Here is a 22,299-nt window from a genome sequence, read left to right as displayed (position 1 = left end):
ATTCCTGTCATTTCTACTTCCTTTCATAGTCCTGCCTTCAATTTGAAACCTAATGAGCTGGACACCGTGTTTTTACAGCTTTTGGGGAACACTAGTTTTCAGTGGCAGTTTTAAACAGATCTTCTTTAAAGAGTTCAATATCTCCCTAGTGAGTTGTAGGTCGCTCTCACGTCAACATCGTGTCAGCTGCTGTGACATTATTATATGAATCAAGCAGACTAAGCACATAAATAAAATGCAATTTGCAAAATCTATAATTATGTAGAAGCAGGCTGGTTCGCTCAGCTTTGGGATTTACCTTTCAGTTCAGCCCAAAGTAATGGGATAAAAGACTCAGCAAGATCCAAAAATACTGGCCAGAATTCTCCGGCCGTTCAGATTCTCTTTTTCTGCCGGCAAGGTACACTCTATTCCGGCGGTGTGGGGTGGCTTCAATGGGAAACCTTATTGACAAGCAGCGGGAAGAGAGAATCCCGCCGCCAGCGAATGGCACTCCGTTGAGAAACATGCCGCTGGGGGACCGGAGAATCCCACTCATTACGTGAAATAAGTTTGGACGGGTTCAATTCTACTCCTAATAATCACGAGTTCACAGCTCAAAGCCATTCACCTCAATCACAGGGGTAAGAAACAGGGTGGTCTGCAAAATGGGAACTAGGATACTGGCCTAGTTGGGGTGCTCTTCTGGTGTTGAAGTTTAGGCACAGTGGAAGAAACTTTTCTCTACATCTGACCTGTAAATATTTCATGTGGACTCTGTACACCATCATGGGAAGGTTTTCATGTGTTGTATTATAGAATCATGCCGTCATTACGACACAGATGGCGGCCATGTAGCCCATGATATCCATGTCAGTTCACTGTAAAGCCATGGTCATCGCCATTCCCTCACTCAATCCCTGTAACCCTACAAGTTTATTTCCCTCGCGTCTTTCCGATTTCCTCTCAAAATCATTATCTTCCATTGCCTTTGCATGCAGATTTCCAGGGCTATTACCATTCACTATGAGGGCTGGTTTAGCTCAGTGGGCTACACAGCTGACTTGTGATGCAGAACAAGGCCAGCAGCATGGATTCAATTCCTGTACCGGCTGAGGTTATTCATGAAGGCCTGCCTTCTCAACCTTGCCCGAGGTGTGGTGATCCTCAGATTAAATCACCCAACAGTCATCTCTCCCCCTCAAAAAGGGAAAGCAGCCTATGGTCTCTGATATAGCATGGATGGGGGGGGAAAGAGAGCGAAGGCGAGACAGAGACAGTGTAATGGTGGATTATGATTCAATAATGAGATATGGGGTTCAAGTAGGGGACAAATGTGTGGAGCTAGGGAAACCGACAATGGGGTGGGAGTAATTTGAGAGTTCTACCCAAGAACAGACACAAGCACAATGGGCCGTGCAGGCATCTTCTGAGCTGTACCTTTCTAGATTTTATAATAGTAACTTCAGATGCTTGTGAGCTGGTGTTTTTTTTTTGATAACCAATTTTATTGAGGCATTTTGGCATAATAAACAACAACAATACAAAACAGTGTGCAAAGAAGTCCTGGGCTTGTGTTGATGGTGTTTTTACCATAAGACTCTAAAAAAAAGTTCATAGTGTGTGTGTCTAGATGGGGTAGGTGAACAAAGGTATGGCAAAGTACAAATACACCAATCACTATAAGTTGCACAACTAGTGCAAACCAACATTAGGCTTTATTTGCAGAGGGATAGGTCAGAAGACAATTTACTGTACTGCATGTATTTCTGGTCACCATATTATAAAAATTATTAGAAGGCACTGGAGAGGGTGAAAAGAAGAGTTACAAGGTTGATACCAGAAATGCATGCGTATATTTATGAAGAAGGTAGGTCTCTTTTCGCTTGACGAAAGAAGGTTGAGAGGGGACCTAGTAAAGGTCCATAAAATTCTGAAAGGTTTTGGGAGAATGGATATAGAGGAAATTTGGTTTCTACTGGTGGGCAAGAACAAAACTAGGAACCATCAATACAAGACAGCTACCAAAATATACAATAGGAACCCAAAATAAATCTCTTTACCCAAAGAATAGTAATAATGTGGAACTCTTTACCACAAGGAATCATTGAAGCAAATGGCAGCGATGCACTTAAAGGGGAAGCAAGACAATAATTTGAGGGAGATGGGAATAGAGGGTTTATGACAATATTTAGATGAGGAGAGATGGGAGGATTCTGGAGTGGAGCATAAACCCTGCCATGGACTGGGTTGGGCCTGTTTCCGTGCTAAATATTGTATGTAATCCATTAAATTGTCTCAGCTAGCACAAAGGTTATAACCTGCCCTGTTCTATTGGCTGGAGACAATCGGTTACCCCACAAACTATTTTGGGGAATGTGAGCTCCCCCGATGAGGGGGCGGGGCAATCACTAACCTATAAATAGAGCTGGCCAGTGTGGTACTGGCTAGAGAGAGAACCAGTAGTGAATGGCTACTGCTGTGTAAGTATTGTTGTAAATAAGAGTTACTTTCTGTTTGACTCTATAAACATAGAACATACAGTCAAGAAGGAGGCCATTCGGCCCATCAAGTCTGCACCGACCCACTTAAGCCCTCCCTTCCACCCTAGCTCCGTAACCCAAAACCTTTTCAACCTTTTTGGACACTAAGGGCAATTTAGCATAAATAATCCACCTAACCTGCATGTCTTTGGACTGTGGGAGGAAACCGGAGCACCCGGAGGAGACCCACGCAGACACGCACAGCAGTGACTCAGCCGGGAATCGAACCAGAGACCCTGGCGCTGTGAAGCCACAGGGCTATCCACTTGTGCTACCCTTCGTAAACCCCTGCTGGACTCTTTGTGGCTCTCAAAAACAAAATACATGATAATTTGCGTTGGAAAGCTCTTTATCCCGCTCTGTCGTGAACTGAGAGATAAAACAGAGTCAAGCAAGGGCTTCTTCAAACAGGAATGACTTGAGGACAGTCAACTTTGTGAAATAGAATACTGTGGTGCGTCTATGGAAGTGAAGGGGATAGGAATACTGAAAATTAGCTAGCAGCCAGATAGAAACCATATTGTTTAGGCAGAGTAAGATAATCCACTGCAACGGTAATATGTTCCTTATTTAATAAGGGCAAGGGGAGTCCACACCGAGTAAAAACAAGATCAAAGTTTTATTTATGTACAATTCCTGTTAGACCCCCTACCAAGTTCCTGCTTGATTGATGCCTTACTGGCCAACATTATATACACCAGGTTAATGAGACACCACGCCACCAGCAGGGGAGCCTGTAATCTACAAGGAGTATGGGGAAGACAAGCATTCCCACATTGTAGTTCCTTTGCGGGGTATTACACCTTACTTTATATTATCTGAAGATAAATCGTAAGAATTGAGTCCAATCTGTTGTACACATTCACCTTTCTGTGTCAAAGATGCTCAATGATTTGTATCTGGCCAAATTTAACCAAGTATTTTTTGGTTCCACCTTCTGAGAGAATAGAGAAGTAGACCTGTGAAAGTTACCAATATTCGGTCAGGATTACAGGGGTGTATTATTGCACTACTGTGCAAACAGATATCAGGCAATTAAAGTCAAGTCTCTTGGAATTAAGACACTTCGATCACTTTCTTAAGTTAGATATTGGCTTGGATTTTGCAGTGAGATAATCAGCGCTCGTCGTTACTGAACAATAAATTGGATAGCAACTTCCAGTAGCTACACACATGTAGTTAAAGCTGGAAATGGTGTTCTAGATGCCCTGTTTTTCTTTTGGAAGCTGTATTACACTGATATTCACAGTCTGCATTCACAACGATGGAAGGTTGCGACATGATAAAAAAAACCAGGCCAGAGTAAGTTAGGTCTTCTCCATTTCAGTGTAAATACATTTTTAATTGTGTGATAAGTCTTAATTCCGGTCTTGCTGGTCCTGAAAATTAACTTTAGAAGTATGGAGTACCATTCCTTCGGATTTCAAGAATGAGATTTTCAAAGAAGTAAATTTTCAAAATGTTTTAATTGTGTCTCTTTCGTTTCATACACGTACTGATGCATCACATTTGCAAATATTTTTATTGAATTTCAACACATTATAACAAAGAAGAAACCACTACATAGTGTAATAATATCCACACAAAAATCAGAAAACACAAGCAACAGCAATAACATGAACTCCAATAACTATAATACTACCTAAAACAATCCACCCCCCCCACTCCTTCCCTTAACAGCTAACAGGACCAATTCGCTAACGTGCAAAATGAACGGCTGCCATCTAAGATAGAAACCGTTAATTGACACTCTTATTGTAAACTTGAACTTCAAGGTACAGGAATTGCAGAAGATCACTCAGCCATGCAGTGACACTGGGTGGTGTTTCTGTCTCCAGCTCAGCAGAGTTTGTCACCGTGCCAACAGTGCTGCAGATGCCAGAGCATTCACTCCTGTCCTCAGAACTGGTTGGTCTGACACACCAAAAATAATGACTAATGGATAGGGTTCTAAGTCAAGTTTCAGAGCTGCAGATATGGTGCATCAAAAGGACCTCCCAATAGCCCACCAACTTGGGACAGGACCAGAACAAGTGCATATAGCGAGCAGGCCCCCTTGAGCATGGCTCACATTTATCCTTGACCTCCCTCGAAGAATCTGCTCATCCTGGCCTTAGTGAGGTGCGTCCTAAACACAGCCTTAAGTTGTAGCAGGCTTAGCCTCCTGGAGGATGATGTAGCTTTTGCTCTGCAGAGGAACTCACTCCATACCTCTTCCTCTAAAATGGGCCAAAGCTCCTCTTCCCTGGCCTTCATCTCATCTAACAAAATCTGCTCTTCTCCCATAATCCGCTTATAAATCCCAGAAGTGCTGCCCTCTACTGATCCCGCACACGAGAGGATCCCCTCCAGCAGGGTGGGGGCGAGCAGTGTCTCTGGAAATGTCGGTAGCGCTCTCTTGACAAAGTCCCAAGCCTGAAAATATCTAAACCTATCCAGTCTCCCAAGCTCTGCCTTTTCCTTCAATTCCTCTCACTCGCGAACTGTCCCTCCAAGAACAAATCCTTCACCCTATTGAGTCCCTCATCTCCTAAATACAGCTTCCAACTTCGTTAGCTCAAATAAATGACTCCTACAGACTGGGGCGCACTTTGACATCGCCCTCATCTTGAAATGTTGACAAAACTGCTGCCGTATTTTTAACGTGCTGATGACCACCAAATTTCTAGAATATCAAGCCTGCAGACTGCTCCTCTACATGATCCAGACTTCATCTGTACCCAACTAACTTCCTGATTCCCCAATCCCCAAACCACACAGGCACTTTCTCCGCAATGGCCACCAATAATAATAATGTGGCAAATTTGGTGGCGCCAACCCCACCCCACCCACCTGTCTCTTCCTCTGTAGGATCCCTCTCCGGATCAAAAGGTGTCATTCCCGCCCATATAAAGCCCATTACGATCTGCTCCACTTCTCGGAAAAAAGTCTTGGTCGGAAACCCTGAAAGGCATTGAAATAACACAAATCGCGGCAAGGTGATCATCTTAATAGACTGAACACGACTCGCCAGCGATAGTGGAAGAATGTCCCATCTTTGTAAGTCCGCTTTCACTCGGCTCACCAGGCTAGTGAAATTCAAAATGTCCAGTTTCAGGCCACCCGCACCCCTGAATAGCGGAAACTGGTCTCCGCAAGACAAATCAGGACCCCCCTTCAACCCCACACTTCCCCTCGGGAGATTAACTACAAAATACTCACTCTTCCCAACAACACATTCGTGGAAACATATTCAGCGAATTTTGAGATTAATTTTATGGCTGAAATTTTCTGACCGAAACCCTTCCATATTTTAGCAGTTATTTTTTAAACTAATGTAACTTGATGTTTTATACCCCACCACAGCCCCAAACCATGATTCAGAAAACAAAGTCTATCTGATGCCAATTGGTATGGACACAAAGTCCATCCATTCGTACAAGTGAGCAGAATTTGAGAGCTCAGGAAGCCATCTCAGAGGATAAATTTGAATAAAAGCTTTCTGCCCCTGGATTTCCTCTTTTAGATCGGACAATCAAATGTTTATAATATTTCCCTACGCTGTTCAGAGAATCATCAAAATTCCCGTCTCCACATTTCCCCAAGGGGGGGGGGGGGCAGACAGGTTATGGGTCATTTTTATCCACAAGGGCCTGTGGAAATAGGGAAGAAGGTGAGGGGGTCAAAAATACAAGCATGGAAAGTCTAATCCCACTAAAAACAGATCTTGCAAAAAGCAACTAGCCACATATGATCTGAGGTGCCATATAATGTGGATCTTTGTAGTCCTTTGGGGTTTTAAAGAGTCTCAAGATCGTACCAACGAAGGCAATATGGCAAAAGTACATGTAAGCAGTTGGACCCCATTCAACAGGGGGAAAATCAACATTGCTGTGCAAGAAAATGAATCAAAGCTCCAGAATTATTTCTTTTGTTCTCATATTGACAAGCCAAAATATTCTGGTCATTATTTCTATTAAACTGCCGGTCCACCCCCCTTCCTGACTCCCATGTTAGCACTGTTCCGGAGGCAAGGGTGGAAATTGGAAATTGCCGAGGTACGCCCAATCCACAGGGATACAGGGGTGTTGTCAGAGGACTGGGGAATTGTAAATGTTACAACCTTGCTCAAAAAAGTCTAAAATAAGCCCAGTAGCAACAAATATCAAGTCAGTTTAGCCTTAGTGGTGGGAACGATTGTAGAACAGACAATGTCTGACAAATAGTCACTTGGGCAAATGTGGATTTCTTGTGGAAAGTCAGCTGATTTGTCGATGGCTAACTAGATTTGAGGGTTTTTTGATGAGATTGATGAGAGTAATATGGGTGATGTGTGTACATGGGCCTCCAAAAGGCATTTGATAAAATGCCACCTAACAGGTTAAGTCAAGGTCAGTTTAAGGGCCTTGCCAGTGACATTCCCATCGCATAAAGAGCAGGTTGAGAAAGCAGTTATAAAATGTTGGATTTCATAAATAAAGGTACACAGTACAAAAGCAAGGCAGTTATAGAGAAACTTTAATAACCCACAAGTTGAGCCTGTAGCCACCGGAGTTGGCCATTCCCTCAATACAAAATGGAGGAATGCGAAGCTTGCAGGGTAAAATGGACAAAGTTTGCAGCACAAGCAGGCTGCAACAAGCCACTGTATATTCTGTCTGCTAAGAGAGCAGACAGCACCGAAACGAACATTCCGCATACTAATGAGGCAATCTCCGGGACAGTTAGCATAGTAATGGAACGATCCCAGGGACAATGGACACAAATAGGGAAGTGATTGCAACATTGTATGGGACACCAGACACCCCGGCATCAGCAGGGTTCAAAGACAAAGCACCTGAAGGCCCGCCCAGTAGCCGAGGGACAGCCTCAGTATTGGGGGGATTCAAACAAATCGATTGGGAAGAGACCCAATCAATCCCCAGCAGATAGAGGGTCCGCAGATAGAGGGTCCGCCCAAAAGGGCGCGAAGCCCTGGGACCTATAAAAGACAGGTCCCAAACTCAGTTCGTTCTTCTTGACCAGCCCTCCTCTCTTGACCAGCCCTCTCGACCAGCCTTTACCGAAGAAGACCTTGACCGAGAGAGAAGAGAGGTTCGGACAGCAGCCGCCAGCAAGCAAGTGTCTCACAACGATCGCTACCAGAGATAGACACTCCTGACCCCTTTTTAACCCGTACCAACCTGAAGTCTGCGGACCCAGTGCAGAGCAAGAGGCCCTTGTCCCCTGATCCGGCAGTTCCTTATTCAGATAAGTATTGGTCTATTTAGTGGTAGGAATACTTTAGTCATCTTAGCGTGTGCATGAGTAGTTTATAATTGTATTATAATAAACTCATATGTTTGAACTTACTAATTGGTGTATGGTTTTATTGCTTTGAACTTGACCTTGAAACTTGTGGCGGTATCTTAACGATACCTGACGACTCTAAAGCTAAGTAACGAAACAGAGCCAAATCGAGTGTTAAGCACACTCACCCAGAACGAGCAACAAGCCTCAATGGGAGTGGTGTCCAATTCTGTACAATATAGTTTGAGGGGGATGCAATGACATTAAAGAGGTTCAGAAAAATGATGAGAACGGTCCAGGAATGAGACCCTTCAGTTACATGGATAGATTAGAAAATCTGCGGTTGTCTTCCCCGAGGGGAAAAGGTGGAGAGGAGATTTTATAGAGGAGCTCAAAATTATAAGAGATCTAGATAGAGTACGGGGTTTCGGTAAGCCAAGTTGGTTAGATAGCCTGTACGTGGCTCAGAATAACATGAAATAATGCAGGTTTGATTTTCTGTTCCGACTGAGGTCGTCTTCAGATCTGCCTCTTCGTCCTGCCCAAATGGAAGAATCTGGAATCTACAGACAGTAGGGTCGCTGATTTAGCTCTTGCAGACAGCCAACATGGACATGATGGGTTGAATGGCTCCTGCGCTGTACCCACCTATGAATCTAAGAATCATAGTTCTCGCTCCTAGATACTCTTTCTTCTTCAAATCTGCCAATCACCCTGCTTCTCAAGCAAAAAGACCGTTAGCCACTCCCATACAGTCCTTAAACTTGCGTTTGCCTCTCCAAAATCCATCACTCTCCTTTCTGGCAACTCCATGTTTGAATGCATTCAATCTTTTTTTCTGCCAGATTACGGAAATGACTCTTCAATTCAAGATCATAAATTATATCCAGTATCACATGACAAAAGTAAATTATCCCTCAACATTTTGCAGGCTTTGTCATAGCGAATCACACAGTCCGCCTCCAACACCTCTCCACTGTTGTCCAGCTTGGCGGGAGTGCACACACCCATCCAGTTACGCCCAGTCAATAACCTGCAATGGTTCCCACAATCACTTATGGTGTCCCGGAAGAATATATTCTTGGCTCCCTCCTGTTTCACATCAACATGCTGACCCTGAGCAAATCCGATGCGCTGTACACATGGACACGGATGATACCCAGTCCTATCGCACCAATGTTTCTCTTGACTTCTTCATTGTCTGCAACTTATCAGACTGTTGTAATGGATGTACTCCCAAAGAAATGTTAAGAAGTTTGATGTCAGTGCTTTTAGTACCTGCAACAAACCCCATCCCCGAGTCACCGACTCCATCCATCCTTCTCTCTGCTAACGCCTCTTGAGATTTGAAGATGGCAACTTTGTTGTCATACTGTATTTGAATTTGAGATGAGTTTCCGACTGCATATTCACGTCATGACAAACACTGCTAGATTCCACCCCTGCCTATTTCAACTGCTGCTGAAACACTCATTAATGCCTCCATTAGCTCTAAACTATTCCAAAATACTCCTGCCCATACTCCACTGTTCCAACATTTTCTCCCGCATAAACTTGCAGTCATCCAAAACTTTGCCGCCTGTGCCCTCACTCAGAGTTCCAATCACCCAACACCTCTGAGGAGACAGTGGCATAGTGGTATTTTCGCTGGACTAGTAAACCAGAAACCCAGGGTAATGCTGTGGAGACCAGGGTTTGAATCCCACCATGGCAGATGGTGAAATCTGAATTCAATAAAAGTTTGGAATTAGAAGACCAGGATACGAACTGACTCCAATGTCTGAATCTGTCCAAATTAAAGCAGACCAATTATGGCTTGTGTTTGGCCTATTGTCAGCTATCACCCTGTCTGGCTACATTGACAAAGATAGCATCGAAAATAAAAATCAAAACAAATTCCTCATAATTCTTAGTGCCCCACTGAGACCATTGTTATGATGGTTTGGCATGCGCATGTCGAATATTAATCTTTACTTTCATTGGTTGGTCAGATATACATTGAACTTCTTAAAGAGGCCTCCTAAAGCAAGCAAAGACACTGACTTGAGATGGCTGCCACAGTTCACCTGATATGCCTGCAAATCCAAGTTGGTCAGTTTCTGAAATTTCCAATGTAGATTACAATCAAGACATGCCATGGTAAACTTCCTATGGAATTGCACACCTGATGTAAGAATTGTTTCAAAGATAAACTGGCTCTCACCATTTGCATTATTAGAGTGATATTCCAAGCCCCAGGTATAGGCAGAAAGTATGATTCAAACAGTATGATTCTATGTTTAGAGGACACTTAAAAATCCCAAATCAGCATTTCCAAGGGGGAAAAAAATCAAAACCACTTAAATAAAACTTCCTTAGCCACAAACACTGATGAAGGACTCAAACAATAAACTCTCTTTTATCGTCCACAGTTAACCTCCTCTAATATATGACTTGTACTTTTGCATGCTTATGTGCATTGCAAATGTCTGGCTGTGTGTGTACATTACAAATGCTCAGTTACATAAATCAGTAATGTCGCAGATTTGTTTGCTGAACTATGGGAATGCAGGAACGCCTTTTCTCAGGAGTAAAGGTTTCGGATTATATTCCTTCCTTCTGCCTCCCACCCCAACATTCACCAATAGAATTTATTTAGGTTTTAAAACTGTACTTGAGGCACAGTTTTAAAAAAAGTCTGCTTTTCTACACGTGTAAATGCAACTAGCATAGTTTAGGTTCTCAGCTTTTTGAAAGTGTACCAGCAGGTGTACAATTTTGTGGCTTCTTTCTAACTTTTTAGATAATGTGATAGGTTTCCTCTTTCCCCATTCCAAATTCTTATAGATCAGCTGTTTATTTCAAAGAACAAAGAAAAGTACAGTACAGGAACAGGCCCTTCAGTCCTCCAAGTCTGCGCCGACCATGCTGCCCGTCAAAACTAAAATCTTCTACACTTCCGGGGTCCGTATCCCTCTATTCCCATCCGATTCATGTATTTGTCAAGGTGCCCCTTAAATGTCACTATCGTCCCTGCTTCCGCCACCTCCTCCGGCAGCGAGTTCCAGGCACCCACTACCCTCTGTGTAAAAAAAACTTGCTTCGTACATCTCCTCTAAACCTTGCCCTTCGCATCTTAAACCTATGCCCCCTAGTAATTGACCCCTCTACTCTGGGAAAAAGCCTCTGACTATCCACTCTGTCTATGCCCCTCATAATTTTGTAGACCTCCATCAGGTCTCCCCTCAACCTCCATCGTTCCAGTGAGAACAAACCGAGTTTATTCAACCGCTCCTCATAGCTAATGCCCTCCACACCAGGCAACATCCTCGTAAATCCCTTCTCCACCCTCTCTAAAGCCTCCACATCCTTCTGGTAGTGTGGCGACCAGAATTGAACACTCTACTCTAACTGTGGCCTAACTAAGGTTCTATACAGCTGCAACATGACTTGCCAATTTTTATACTCAATGCCCCAGCCAATGAAGGCAAGCATGCCGTATGCCTTCTTGACTATCTTTTCCGCCTGTGTTGCTCCTTTCAGTGACCTGTGAACCTGTACACCTAGATCTCTCTGACTGTCACTACTCTTGAGGGTTCTACCATTCACTGTATATTTCCTACCTGTATTAGACCTTCCAAAATGCATTTACCTCACATTTGTCTGGATTAAACTCCAGAAATTTAATCATTATTGAATCAAAATATAAAAACTAGGTAAGCCAATAGATATAAAAATTAAAATGTGCAATGCGTAATATGTAAATGTGTAATATTCAACAAAGCTTTTAAAAAGTAATTTCAAAGATTAACAACTTTGTGCAGAACCATTTTGGTTGGGTGTCAATCAAAACCCACAGTTCTGACATAAAAGATTTCCTATTGGATTCTGATGAAGAATCATATTCAAAACTACGAAGGTCGAGTATTACTTTCCACTACCTCTACTGCATGGGTCACCGTCCACAAGTTATCCCCCACCTTCCATCTTCAATTCAAACAGTAAACATATTTCCCCATTCAGTCTACACTAAAACGCAAACACCTCGGGCGTAAAGGCTGCCGTGAGACAGGCCGTGACCCACGGCAGCCTTCACGCCCACATCCAGGGCCGATTCTCCCCCCCGAGCGGGGCTAGGAGCGCGGGCCCGTGCGTCATCGCCTTGACGACCGCTGTCAAGGCCGCACGTCAAGCATCATGCCGGCTGACACGGCCGATGACGTCGGCCGCGCATGCGCAGGTTGAACAATGCCAACCTGCGCATGCGCAGTTGCCGTCTTTTCCCTCAGCCGCCCCGCAAGACGTGGCGGCTTGATCTTGCGGGGCGGCGGAGGGAAAAGAAGGCGTCCGTTACGGACGCACGGCCCACGATCGATGCACACCGATCGCGGGCCTATGCCCCCCTTGGCACGGCCGTGGTACTGCCGTGCCAATCGGACCCCCAGATGCCCCAAACGTGCATCTGGCGCCTGTTTCACGATGGCAGCGAGCAGGCGTGTTTGCTGCTGTGTTGAAACAGGCATGAAGGCCCGGCCGCTCGGCCCCGGAGAATCGCCGCTCGCCGTAAAAAACGGCGAGCGGCGATTCATGGCGTGGGGGGAGGGGAGAATAGCAGGAGGGCGTGAAAAATGTCGGGAGGCCCTCCCGCTATTCTCCCACCCGGCGTGGGGGACGGAGAATCGCGCCCCTCATACTTTACAAAGAAACAAGCTATGGAAGAGATAATATCCTACATGCCATACAAATGCTTTCCTTGTATCCACGAAAGTGTGTTCCACAACCAGATAAATGCTCCCAAACGTGTGTTGAGAGATAAGGCACAAATAACAGTTGTACAAAGTTCGTGTGACTAGAAGAATGAGAAAAGGAGGACCGTAAACTGCAGAGATGCAGCCAGAGAGCTGCAGCCCTAGAGAGAGAGCAGATTAAAAATGTTTGGAGTAAAATTGTAAAGAGTAAACTCTTTAGTTTCATGTTTGCAGGTTTATAATGCAAAATCGTATACAATGTAACCCACGTTGTGAAAGATATTAGCCATTAGCTGCACAGGTGTACTAAATTCGTTTTTTGCTTAGTAAATTGAAACAAATAGGGCATGCTATTTCAAGAATTGTGTTTGTTGCTGGTTGGATGGTGAGGCAAAAATAAATTGTGTGGTATCCTTATGAGCTCTTTACTTCACAATCCCGGAATATCTTTGGAGCACCCCGTTTAATTATCACAGACCTCTCCCATTTCTCATGTGCATGCTATCCCTTTGTCTTCTATCATAAGGCCAAGATTGGTGATGCTAAGTTATGATTGCAGTTTTTAGTACAATTCAAGGCTCCTCAAATAATAAGCATTCTGTGCCTACATGCAACAAGACCTGGACAACATCCAGGCTTGAGCTGATAAGTGATAAGTAACATACGCACCACAAAAGTGACAGGCAACGATCATCTTCAACAAGAGACATCCCCCTCAGACATTCTACAGTAATACCATTGCTGAATGCTGCCCACCTTCAACATCCTTGGGGAAGGTTACCACTGACCAATAGTTTAACTGCACCCGCTACATAAATACTCTGGCTTTCAGAGCAAATTAGAGGCTGGGAATTCTACAGGGAGTAACTCAGCTCCTCACTCCCTACACCTGTCCACTATCTGACGAGGCATAAGTCATGACTGTAATGGATACTCTCCACTTGCCTGGATGGGTACAGATCCAACAACACACTGGAACCTCAATGGGCGAGATTCTCCGGAAGTGTTGTAGCGAGCAGGAAGGTTCAGCAAGGCCAGGAACGCTATTCAACATGAACTGGGCTTCTTAAGGAGGCCTCATGGGCTTCTTGACGTGCAAATGAAGGCTCGCCAGCTGATTCGTCGGCACTGCGGTCGTCAACCCCCACTAACGCTCGCCAGCTGATTCATCGGCACTGCGCTCGTCATCCCGCCACTAACAAGGTCAAGCAGCACTCGTTCAGCCAACCTCAGCCAGCTCGCAACAATTGCACCGAGGAGACCAGCCCCAAGATTCGGAGACACAGACCTGGGGTGGCTGCTAGATTCTATGGAGGCCAGAAGGGATGTCGAGGTGCGATTGGGATGCTCGGCAATGACTCCCACATGCTACATGGCACACCCACCCACGGGAATCCATTTGGGATGTGTGGAGTGCTCACTTAACCACGATTAGCAATTCCTTATTAGAAATAGCCTACAGCCGCACGGCCACAGGCCTCGGCAGTCTCTGGGGGTTTTGGGTGGTCAATGGGATAGATGGGCAGGAGTTGCCCCCGGAATGGGTATACATTCTAGGGGTTTGCATGGTGATGCCACCCCCTCCCCCACACCCCACCAAAGGCAGCCCACCCCTGCAGAGGGTCGCCCAACCCATCGCCGAGCACTGGGTTGGCAAGCCCAGCACCCCCTGGCTCTGTGCCAGTGAGCAAAGATGGCTACTCACCTCCTCGGCTCCCCACAGAAGCCCTCCCGGCAGGTTCACATTTTTCAAAAGGAGGACTAATCGGCGTCAGTGTGACCACTTGCTGGGAAGGCCGCTGAATCGCGGGAGGCTGTTGGATATGGGGTGGCTCTCGTTAATTGTATGGAAATAGGGTTTAAATGGTGATGATTGGTTTCTTGCCAGGCTACGGTGAGATCCCGATTTCGCCTACTAGAGCGGGCCTGTTGCTTCGCAAACTGTTTGGCGCCTGGAGCTGTTCTCGATTTCTGCCTCTCCCACTATTCACCGGCCTCGTTTCGCTTGAGTGAGAGTTTAATGAGGCAGGAGAAATGCGCCCAATATCATCCAGGCTAAAGCAACTTGCTTGACTGACACACCATGTACCACCATAAACATTTACTCCTTCCACCAGCAGCATACAATATGCAAGATGCAATGCAGCAACTCACCAAGTCTCCTTCAATAGTCCCTTCCAAACTCATCACCTGGAGCATCTGGAATGAGAAGGGCAGTAGATGCACCGGAGCACCATCACTTGCAGGCCGCCCTTCAAGCATCTTGGACCTCTATTTCACAGCCTAAAAGCCTGAAACTGCCTTCTCAGCACTATGGACTGCAGAACAACTCACAACCACAATGAAGGTTGTGCAACAAACGATGGCCTTGCCAGCAAAGCTCTTGCCTCATGAAAGAATATAACCATAGAATTCCGACAGTACAGAAGGAGGCCATTCAGTCATCAAGTCTGCACCAACCCTCTGAAAGAGCACCAAACAAGTGTTACCCAAGACAAATTTTCAACCACATATCTACACACTGTCATTATGACGCTTACTACCACGTCCACCCTGGCTCAGCTCATCAATTAGCTCGAGACTTGCCCATTTCAACAAACTCTGGCCTCACATATTCTATCCTCCATAAACTCTAGTTTATTCAAAACCCGGGCCGGAATTCTCCTCTACCCGGTGGGCGGGGGTCCCGGTGTAGCGCCAACCACTCCGGCGTCGGGTCTCCGCACCTTTAGGGGCTAGGCCCGCGCCGGAGTGGTTTCCGCTCCGCCGACCGGCGCCAATGGCCTTTGGCGCCCGTGCCCGGCGTCGGGGCTGGCCAAAAGGCATTCACCGGTGCATCAGCGGCCGCTGACATCACCACCGGGGCATGCGCGGTTGGGGGGGGGTCTCTTCCGCCTCCGCCATGGTGGTGACCGTGGCGGAAGAAAAAGAGTGCCTCCACGGCACTGGCCCGCCCACCGATTGGTGGGCCCCGATCCCGGGCCAGGCCTCCGTGGGGGTCCGATCGCCCTGCGCACCCCCCTCCCCCAGGAGCCTGCTCGCGCCGCCAATCCCGCCAGCACCAGAGGTGCTCCAATTCCCGCCAGCGGGAGAGGCCCGTCAGTGGCGGGACTTCGGCCCACCGCGGGCCGGAGAATCGCCACGAGGGGCACGCCGATCGGCGGGGCGTGATTCCCACCCCCGCCGATTCCCAGGTGGCGGAGAATTCCAGCCACGACGGGGGCGGGATTTACGCCAGCCCTAGGCGATTCCCCGACACTGCGAGGGGTCAGAGAATTCTGCCCCCTGTTCCCCATGTCTTTACTCACACCAAGGCCCATTCACTCATCGCCCTTGTGTTTATTAGTCTACACTGGCTTCCAGTCGAACAAAAGTTTGATTTTTTTTTTTAAATTACAATTAAGGGCAATTTAGCATGGCCAATCCACCTAACCTGCACATCTTTGGGTTGTGGGGGTGACGCTCACACAGACACAGGGAGAATGTGCAAACTCCTCATGGACAGTGATCCGGAGGCAGGATCAAATCCCGGTCCCAAGCACCATAGACAGCAGTGCGAACCACTGCTCTGCCCTTGATTTTCAAAACTTGCATCCGGTTTTAAAATCCCTCCATGCCATCACCCCTCCCTATCTCGACAATCCCTTCCAATTCTGACCTTTTGCGAATCCCTGATTTTAAATGCTCCACCACTGTCTGCCATTGACTTTCACCCGAGTGTCAAATTATACACATTAGCAAATTATGCAATAACACTCCAGTGAAGCACTTAGGACGTTTCAATATTTTAAATAGGTATTGTTACTGTTCATAGTAGTATAACCATTTGGAAAATGAATTATCCATCTACAGGTTATTTTTAGGTTTGAGTTTACTTAAAAACTTATATTTGCAATTCCTTCTAAAATTCCTCATCATCACATTCTATTCCGCTCACCCCTGACCCATCATCTTTCATTCCCATCTCATCCATCACCATTCTCTCCCCTACTTCTTAATGATCATCTTACCCCTCTTACTATTCTTTCCATTCTACTCCCCTCTTTTGTTCCTGAACTCAAACTGCAGCTCCTGTAACTCTAGAGAAATGGGCTGTGTAGGGCAGTACAGTGGCACTCTGGCAGTGGGTTAGCACTGCTGCCTCATGGCACCAAGGTCCCAAGTTCGATCCCGGCTCTGGGTCACTGTCCGTGTGGATATTGCACATTCTCTCCATGTTTGCGTGGGTTTCACCCCCACAACCCAAAGATGTGCAGGGTAGGTGGATCGGTCACACTAAATTGCCCCTTAATTGGAAAAAATGAATTGAGCACTCTAAATTAATTTTAAAAAAGGAGAAATGGGCTGTGGTTTCCTTAGACTGGTTATAGAACCAAAAGTAAATTTATGAGCTAATGGTGGGTCAGTACAGCATAATTTTGAAAAACAGATCTCTATACAAATGATGTTGCACATCTCCAGGATTTTAGTTTTCATTTGAGCCAAGGTGGACGGCATTCGAGGCAGATGGCAAGTTTGTTCACATGGGACGCACGCACACACACACATACCATTTTCCCCAAAAGTGGCACTGATGGCAGAATAAAGATCAATTATCAGCGGCCAAATAGAGATTTCCCAGCTAGCCGCGAAGCATCAGGAACAGGCCATTGCCCTGGAGACGGCCGCTCGGTAGGAATAGCGTTCTAAGATGCCTTTTGAGCCCTCACCGCCTACCTGGCTGCCAAGGTGACCTGGCAGCTGTGGCCATATTTTAAAATTCAAACTTGTTTGCTGAGAGGCATACTCCATCTTAAGGCATACTCAAGAATGACACACTGCTGTTTCTTCCATGCTGGAGGACATCTAATTTACCGTTTGCGACAGTCCACCTGCTGTCCTTAATTGGACAATATGTGCACCCTCTGACCTTTGATAAGTTTATCAAGTGAAAGTCAATACTGGATGACTACTCCTGACAGGACAGCGGTGCCCCCCCCCCCCCCCCCCCCCCCCCCACCCCCCCATTTGACCTCAATGTCGGGCTCCAGACCTAAAGTATAAATTTGTAACCCAGATTTCGAACACCTAAAAAATATTGTTTCAAAGTCTCCAAATCACACCCAACAAGTTATATTCATTAATTTCCTTTTACCAACTGCTTCTCCGCAATGTGTAGAGAGAAAAGACACAGCTCAAAATTATGAAATGATCAAATTCCAACTGCGACTTACCTTTAATTTCCACTTCAGCATTGACCAGTGGCCGCAGATTAGGTGAAGAAAATGCAGTAAAACTTCCTGCATCTATTTTTGTCACACGGTTTCCTCTGTATAATTTGTGTTGAAAATACAGACTGACCTAAATAATTGAACACAACTTCAGCAGTGCAAATAAAATGTAATAAATAGATGCTAAATTACCATATCAAACAAGACAAATATTTGAACTCACTGGAAGCTGCACACATACCTCTGGTATTACATACTGGCCGGCAATCAGAAGGGCCCCAAGTAAATTATCATGGCCATCATTTCTCATCTCATAGATGGGAACCTGGAAGGACAAAAGGAGCTGTAAAATATGGCTTGGCAAGGCCGAAAGAACGCAATGGTTAAAAAGCACAATACGAACAATTTTGGTTCGGACTTAGTGAGGAAATTGTCTGGCTGCTCGTTCCTTCCACTCCACCCACTCCACCCCCCCCCCCCCCCCCCCCCCCCCCCCCCACCCTCCAAATTTAGCTCCGTTCTGGTTTCACCAGACCTCACAATACTTGCGGCCAAGGAAACCGTGAATGACATACTGACAGTGATGAGGGACAAAATTTTTTCCACCCCCTCAGAGAATGATTGTCTCTGTTCTGAACTATCCCACAACAGCACAGCTGTACAATGTGAAACAAACCAAACATGCCATCCCATAACCTGCAGCTCTACACCATGACAGCACATCATCTCTAGTCCTATGTGGGCAGGACGGTGGCGCAGTGGGTTAGCACTGCAGCCTCACGGCGCCGAGGTCCCAGGTTCGATCCAGGCTCTGGGTCACTGTCTGTGTGGAGTTTGCACATTCTCCCCACCATTTTAAAAAAGAGGGAGAAAATAGGGAATTAATGATTGGTTCTCTTAATGTCAGCGGTAGGGAAATGCTATGCCTATTATAAAGAATGAGATAACAAGACGCTTAGAAGTCAATAGGATTAGACAAAGTCAACATGGATTTATGAAAAGGAAATCAAGTTTGACAATCCTTTGAAAAATATACATTTTTATTAACTTAATTTATAAAATATAAATTAACAAAAACAAATCTACATATATTAACCAAAAAAACAGAAACATAAAGCAGGCCCTCACTAAAACTGACACTGCTGTATCCCGTCCCGTCCCCCCCCCCCCCCCCCCCCCACCCACCCCGCCAAAACAACTAACGGTGACTAATTCCTTGAAATAAACAAAAAAGAAAATGCCATCTCCAATAAAACGCCTCAATTGCTCCCCTCACGGTTTACTTGAGTTTCTCGAGGTATAGGAACTCCATCAGGTCCCCCAGCCACAATTGAGGCACTGGGTGGCGATGTGGAGACCTCCACACCAGCAGTACCCACCTCTGGGCAATCAGCGAAGCGAAGGCCAGGACATCAGCCCCCCGCAACAGTCTGCAGTTCCAGTAAGTCTGACACCCCAAATGTGGGTACTAAAGGACGGCTCCAGCTTAATCTTCAGAATCGCCGACATGGCGCTAAACCAGGAGACCCAAAACCAATGAGCTTTAAACAAAACCAGAACATGCGTGGGTGGTTAGCCGGACCTTCTGAACAGCACTCACACTTATCCTCCGCCCTGGCAAAGAAGCGACTCATTCAGGACTTGGTCAGATGCGCCCTAAAAACTATCTTAAGTTGGATCAAACCAAGCCTTGCGTACGAGGACGTGTTCACCCTGCGAAGGGTCTCACAACTCGTCATGGGGCCCCAACTCTCCTCCCACATAGCCTGTCTATCCACTCCACTGACACCAAATCTTCCAACAAAATCCATCCATAAATACCTGAAGTGCCCCCTTCCCCTGCAAATGAAAGGACTCTCTCTATTAGAGGGGGCGCCAGCGGGAATGTTGAATCCGTTTCACAAAATTGTGAACCTGGAAATATCTGAATGAATTTAAACCCAAGAGCGCAAACTTTTCCATCAATTTAGACTGGCAAACCACCCCGACAGGAACAAATCGCCCATTCTCTCCAGCCCCTCTTCCCACTCCCCAAAAGTGGCGTATAATCGCTCCGTCTCAAATTGATGGGAGCCAGCTTCAATACTGACCCCAGTTTCAAATGCTGTTGGCATTGTCTCATATCTTCAAAAGGGGAAACAGCCACTGGATTTGGTGAATACCTTGTTGGTGAGAATGGGAGTGAGGTAGTTACTAATGAGGGTAGCATGGTAGCACAGTGGTTAGCACAGTTGCTTCACAGCTCCAGGGTCCCAGGTTTGATTCCCGGCTTGGGTCACTGTCTGTGCGGAGTCTGCACGTTCTTACTGTGTCCGCATGGGTTTCCTCCAGGTACTCCGGTTTCCTCCCACAATCCAAAAATGTGCAGGTTAGGTGGACTGGCTATGCTCAATTGCCCTCATGTCCAAAAAGGTGAGGTGAGGTTACTGGGAGAGGATGGAGGCGTGGGCTTAATTGGGGTGCTCTTTCCAGGAGCCAAAGCAGACTGGATGGGCCGAATGGCCTCCTTCTGCACTTATGATTCTAATGCCCCAGACCAGACTCCATATATGACCTTGATTCTATCTGCACCCACATAGCCCCCGGATCACTACACCAACCTAACACCTTCTGTGCATTAGCTGCCCAGTAATAAAATATCAGGTTCGGCAATGTCAAGCTCCAGACTGTCTATCCCATTGACGGACTGCCCTACGAATCCTTGAGGTCTTGCCCGCCCATATAAAGTATGATCCACTTCTCAACCATCCCAACCAACCTTTTGAGGAATGGAGTCCCAGAGTCTCTCAACCTTCTTGGCAGGGCTGCACAGACTGGATATAGGTAGATTGTTTCATCTGGCTGGGTCTAGAACAAGGGGCTGTAGACTCATAGTACGGGGTAGGCCATTTAGGACTGAGATGAGGAAATAGGTCTTCCTTCAGAGGGTGGTGAAACTGCGGAATTCTCCACCATAGAAGGCGGTGAAAGCCGAGTCATCGAATATATTTGAGAAGGAAATAGATTCCTTGACTTTTAAGGGTGGAGCTTCCCCATAATTTGTCAGACTGCCAGGATCTGATTGAAAACAATTGAGTTTTCAGACCAGATTTTCAGCCACTCCAAGCCAAAAAAAATCTGGGGACGTGGTTGATGCCCGAGAGGCGAGGCCTGTTCAAGCCGGCACAGCTAGTTCCAGAGAGATCGGGGCCCAGTATTGAAATTAAAGGGCGGGATTCCCTGGCTACAACCGCCTAACAAGTCCTGCCTGAGGTTAATGGACTTCATCATCGGTGTCTCGTCCATGGCATTCTTGTGGCAGGCGAGGCAGAGGAATCCAGCCCACACTTGCCCCCCCCCCCCGCCCCCCCCGCCCCGCCCCCCCCCCCCCGCCCCCCCCGCCCCAAAACACACGGACATGGAAGGCGACTGCCAAGCAAGTATGGCAGATATTCTGTAAATATGATGTGGGTTTCTGCCTCGACCATTCTTTCAGCCTGAGATTCCAGACATCCATCCTTTGGATGAAAAAGATTTTGCCTCCTCTGCCAATTACTTTAAATACTGTGATTTCCTGATTACTTTCGAAGTAATTTCCATGGCCCGATTTTATTTTGAAATGTTTCAAAGTTGCTTTAAGGTGTTTTGGAAAAGTTGCTGAGCATCAGAGAATTAGTGAGATAGTTAAACATGGTTAATTTCATTAGTGGACTATTTGGAATACGAATTTGATTGATTATCTATACTGTATATTAGAAGTCCTGCTGTCTCATAAGATGAAAACCAAATGCTTTTGCTGTTATCGTTGTTTGAAAAGTAGGAGAACTACTATGGCGAGTGTCAAAGCACATCTATACTCGTAAATCTAACCAAAATGACTTTACTTTGGTTAGATTTACCTTCCAGTGACTATCACATAATTAAACAAAGCTGTTGGAACCGTGCCACATTTACACATGCTTAACATTCACGAAGGAACCCGTTTTGAAATTACCAGTGCAGAATCTCATCAAATGATTTGCACCTCCCCCATCCCAATGTCATGCGATTTACTCAGGCTGCACATCCAATGCGACTGCAGCAGGCTTTTTCAACAAATACAAAGAAATTACCATGTGAATTCAGGGTTAGGAACTGATCTGAATTCAGAGTGACGTGAAGAGAGATTCTCTCCTCAAGGTGGTCTCAGCTCTGTTTCAGAGTCAGGACTGGCCAGATGTTTGCATCAGTTAAAGCAAACTGCGGCCTGCACTGATCTGATCATTTGATTTTCTAAATAGTGAATCCATATGGACACTCGTGTGGCGTGTGGTTGGGGGGGGGGGGGGGGGGGGGGGGGGGGGTAGAGGAAAGAGGAGTTCAACAATAGAAGTAGAGAAATTCACAGTGATTCAGTGTTTTGAGCTTAGCATTGCTGAAGAGAACAAGCTTACTCCACCACCAGAGCACCAGCAAGACATTCAACCAGCCTATGTTTAAACAGCAATGCTCAAAATACTGTTGACAATCACAAGTTTGGGGAAAATAAAATCCAGGACATAAAACCTATCAGCCTGAATAAATCTCATGACATTGGGATGGGGGAGGTGCAAA

The 22,299-nt window shown here is 46.1% G+C and overlaps 1 protein-coding gene across 2 annotated transcripts in view; it reads right to left on the bottom strand.

Moving 5' to 3' along the window:
• The window catches only part of aspg (asparaginase homolog (S. cerevisiae)), a 124,108-nt gene that overhangs the window by 64,101 nt on the left and 37,708 nt on the right, over positions 1-22,299 (bottom strand). For both annotated transcript variants that reach the window (XM_038777863.1, XM_038777870.1), the window contains exons 5-6: positions 17,969-18,052; positions 17,731-17,857 (exon numbers count right to left, since the gene is read on the bottom strand). In XM_038777863.1, the coding sequence (XP_038633791.1) occupies positions 17,731-17,857; positions 17,969-18,052 (211 nt within the window). The remainder of the gene's footprint in view (positions 1-17,730; positions 17,858-17,968; positions 18,053-22,299) is intronic.

This window comes from Scyliorhinus canicula, chromosome 2 (genome assembly GCF_902713615.1).
Source record: "Scyliorhinus canicula chromosome 2, sScyCan1.1, whole genome shotgun sequence".
Classification (NCBI taxonomy): Eukaryota; Metazoa; Chordata; class Chondrichthyes; order Carcharhiniformes; family Scyliorhinidae; genus Scyliorhinus; species Scyliorhinus canicula.
Note: the sequence above shows the minus strand (reverse complement) of the source record. Positions and strands in the feature narration are given on the sequence as shown.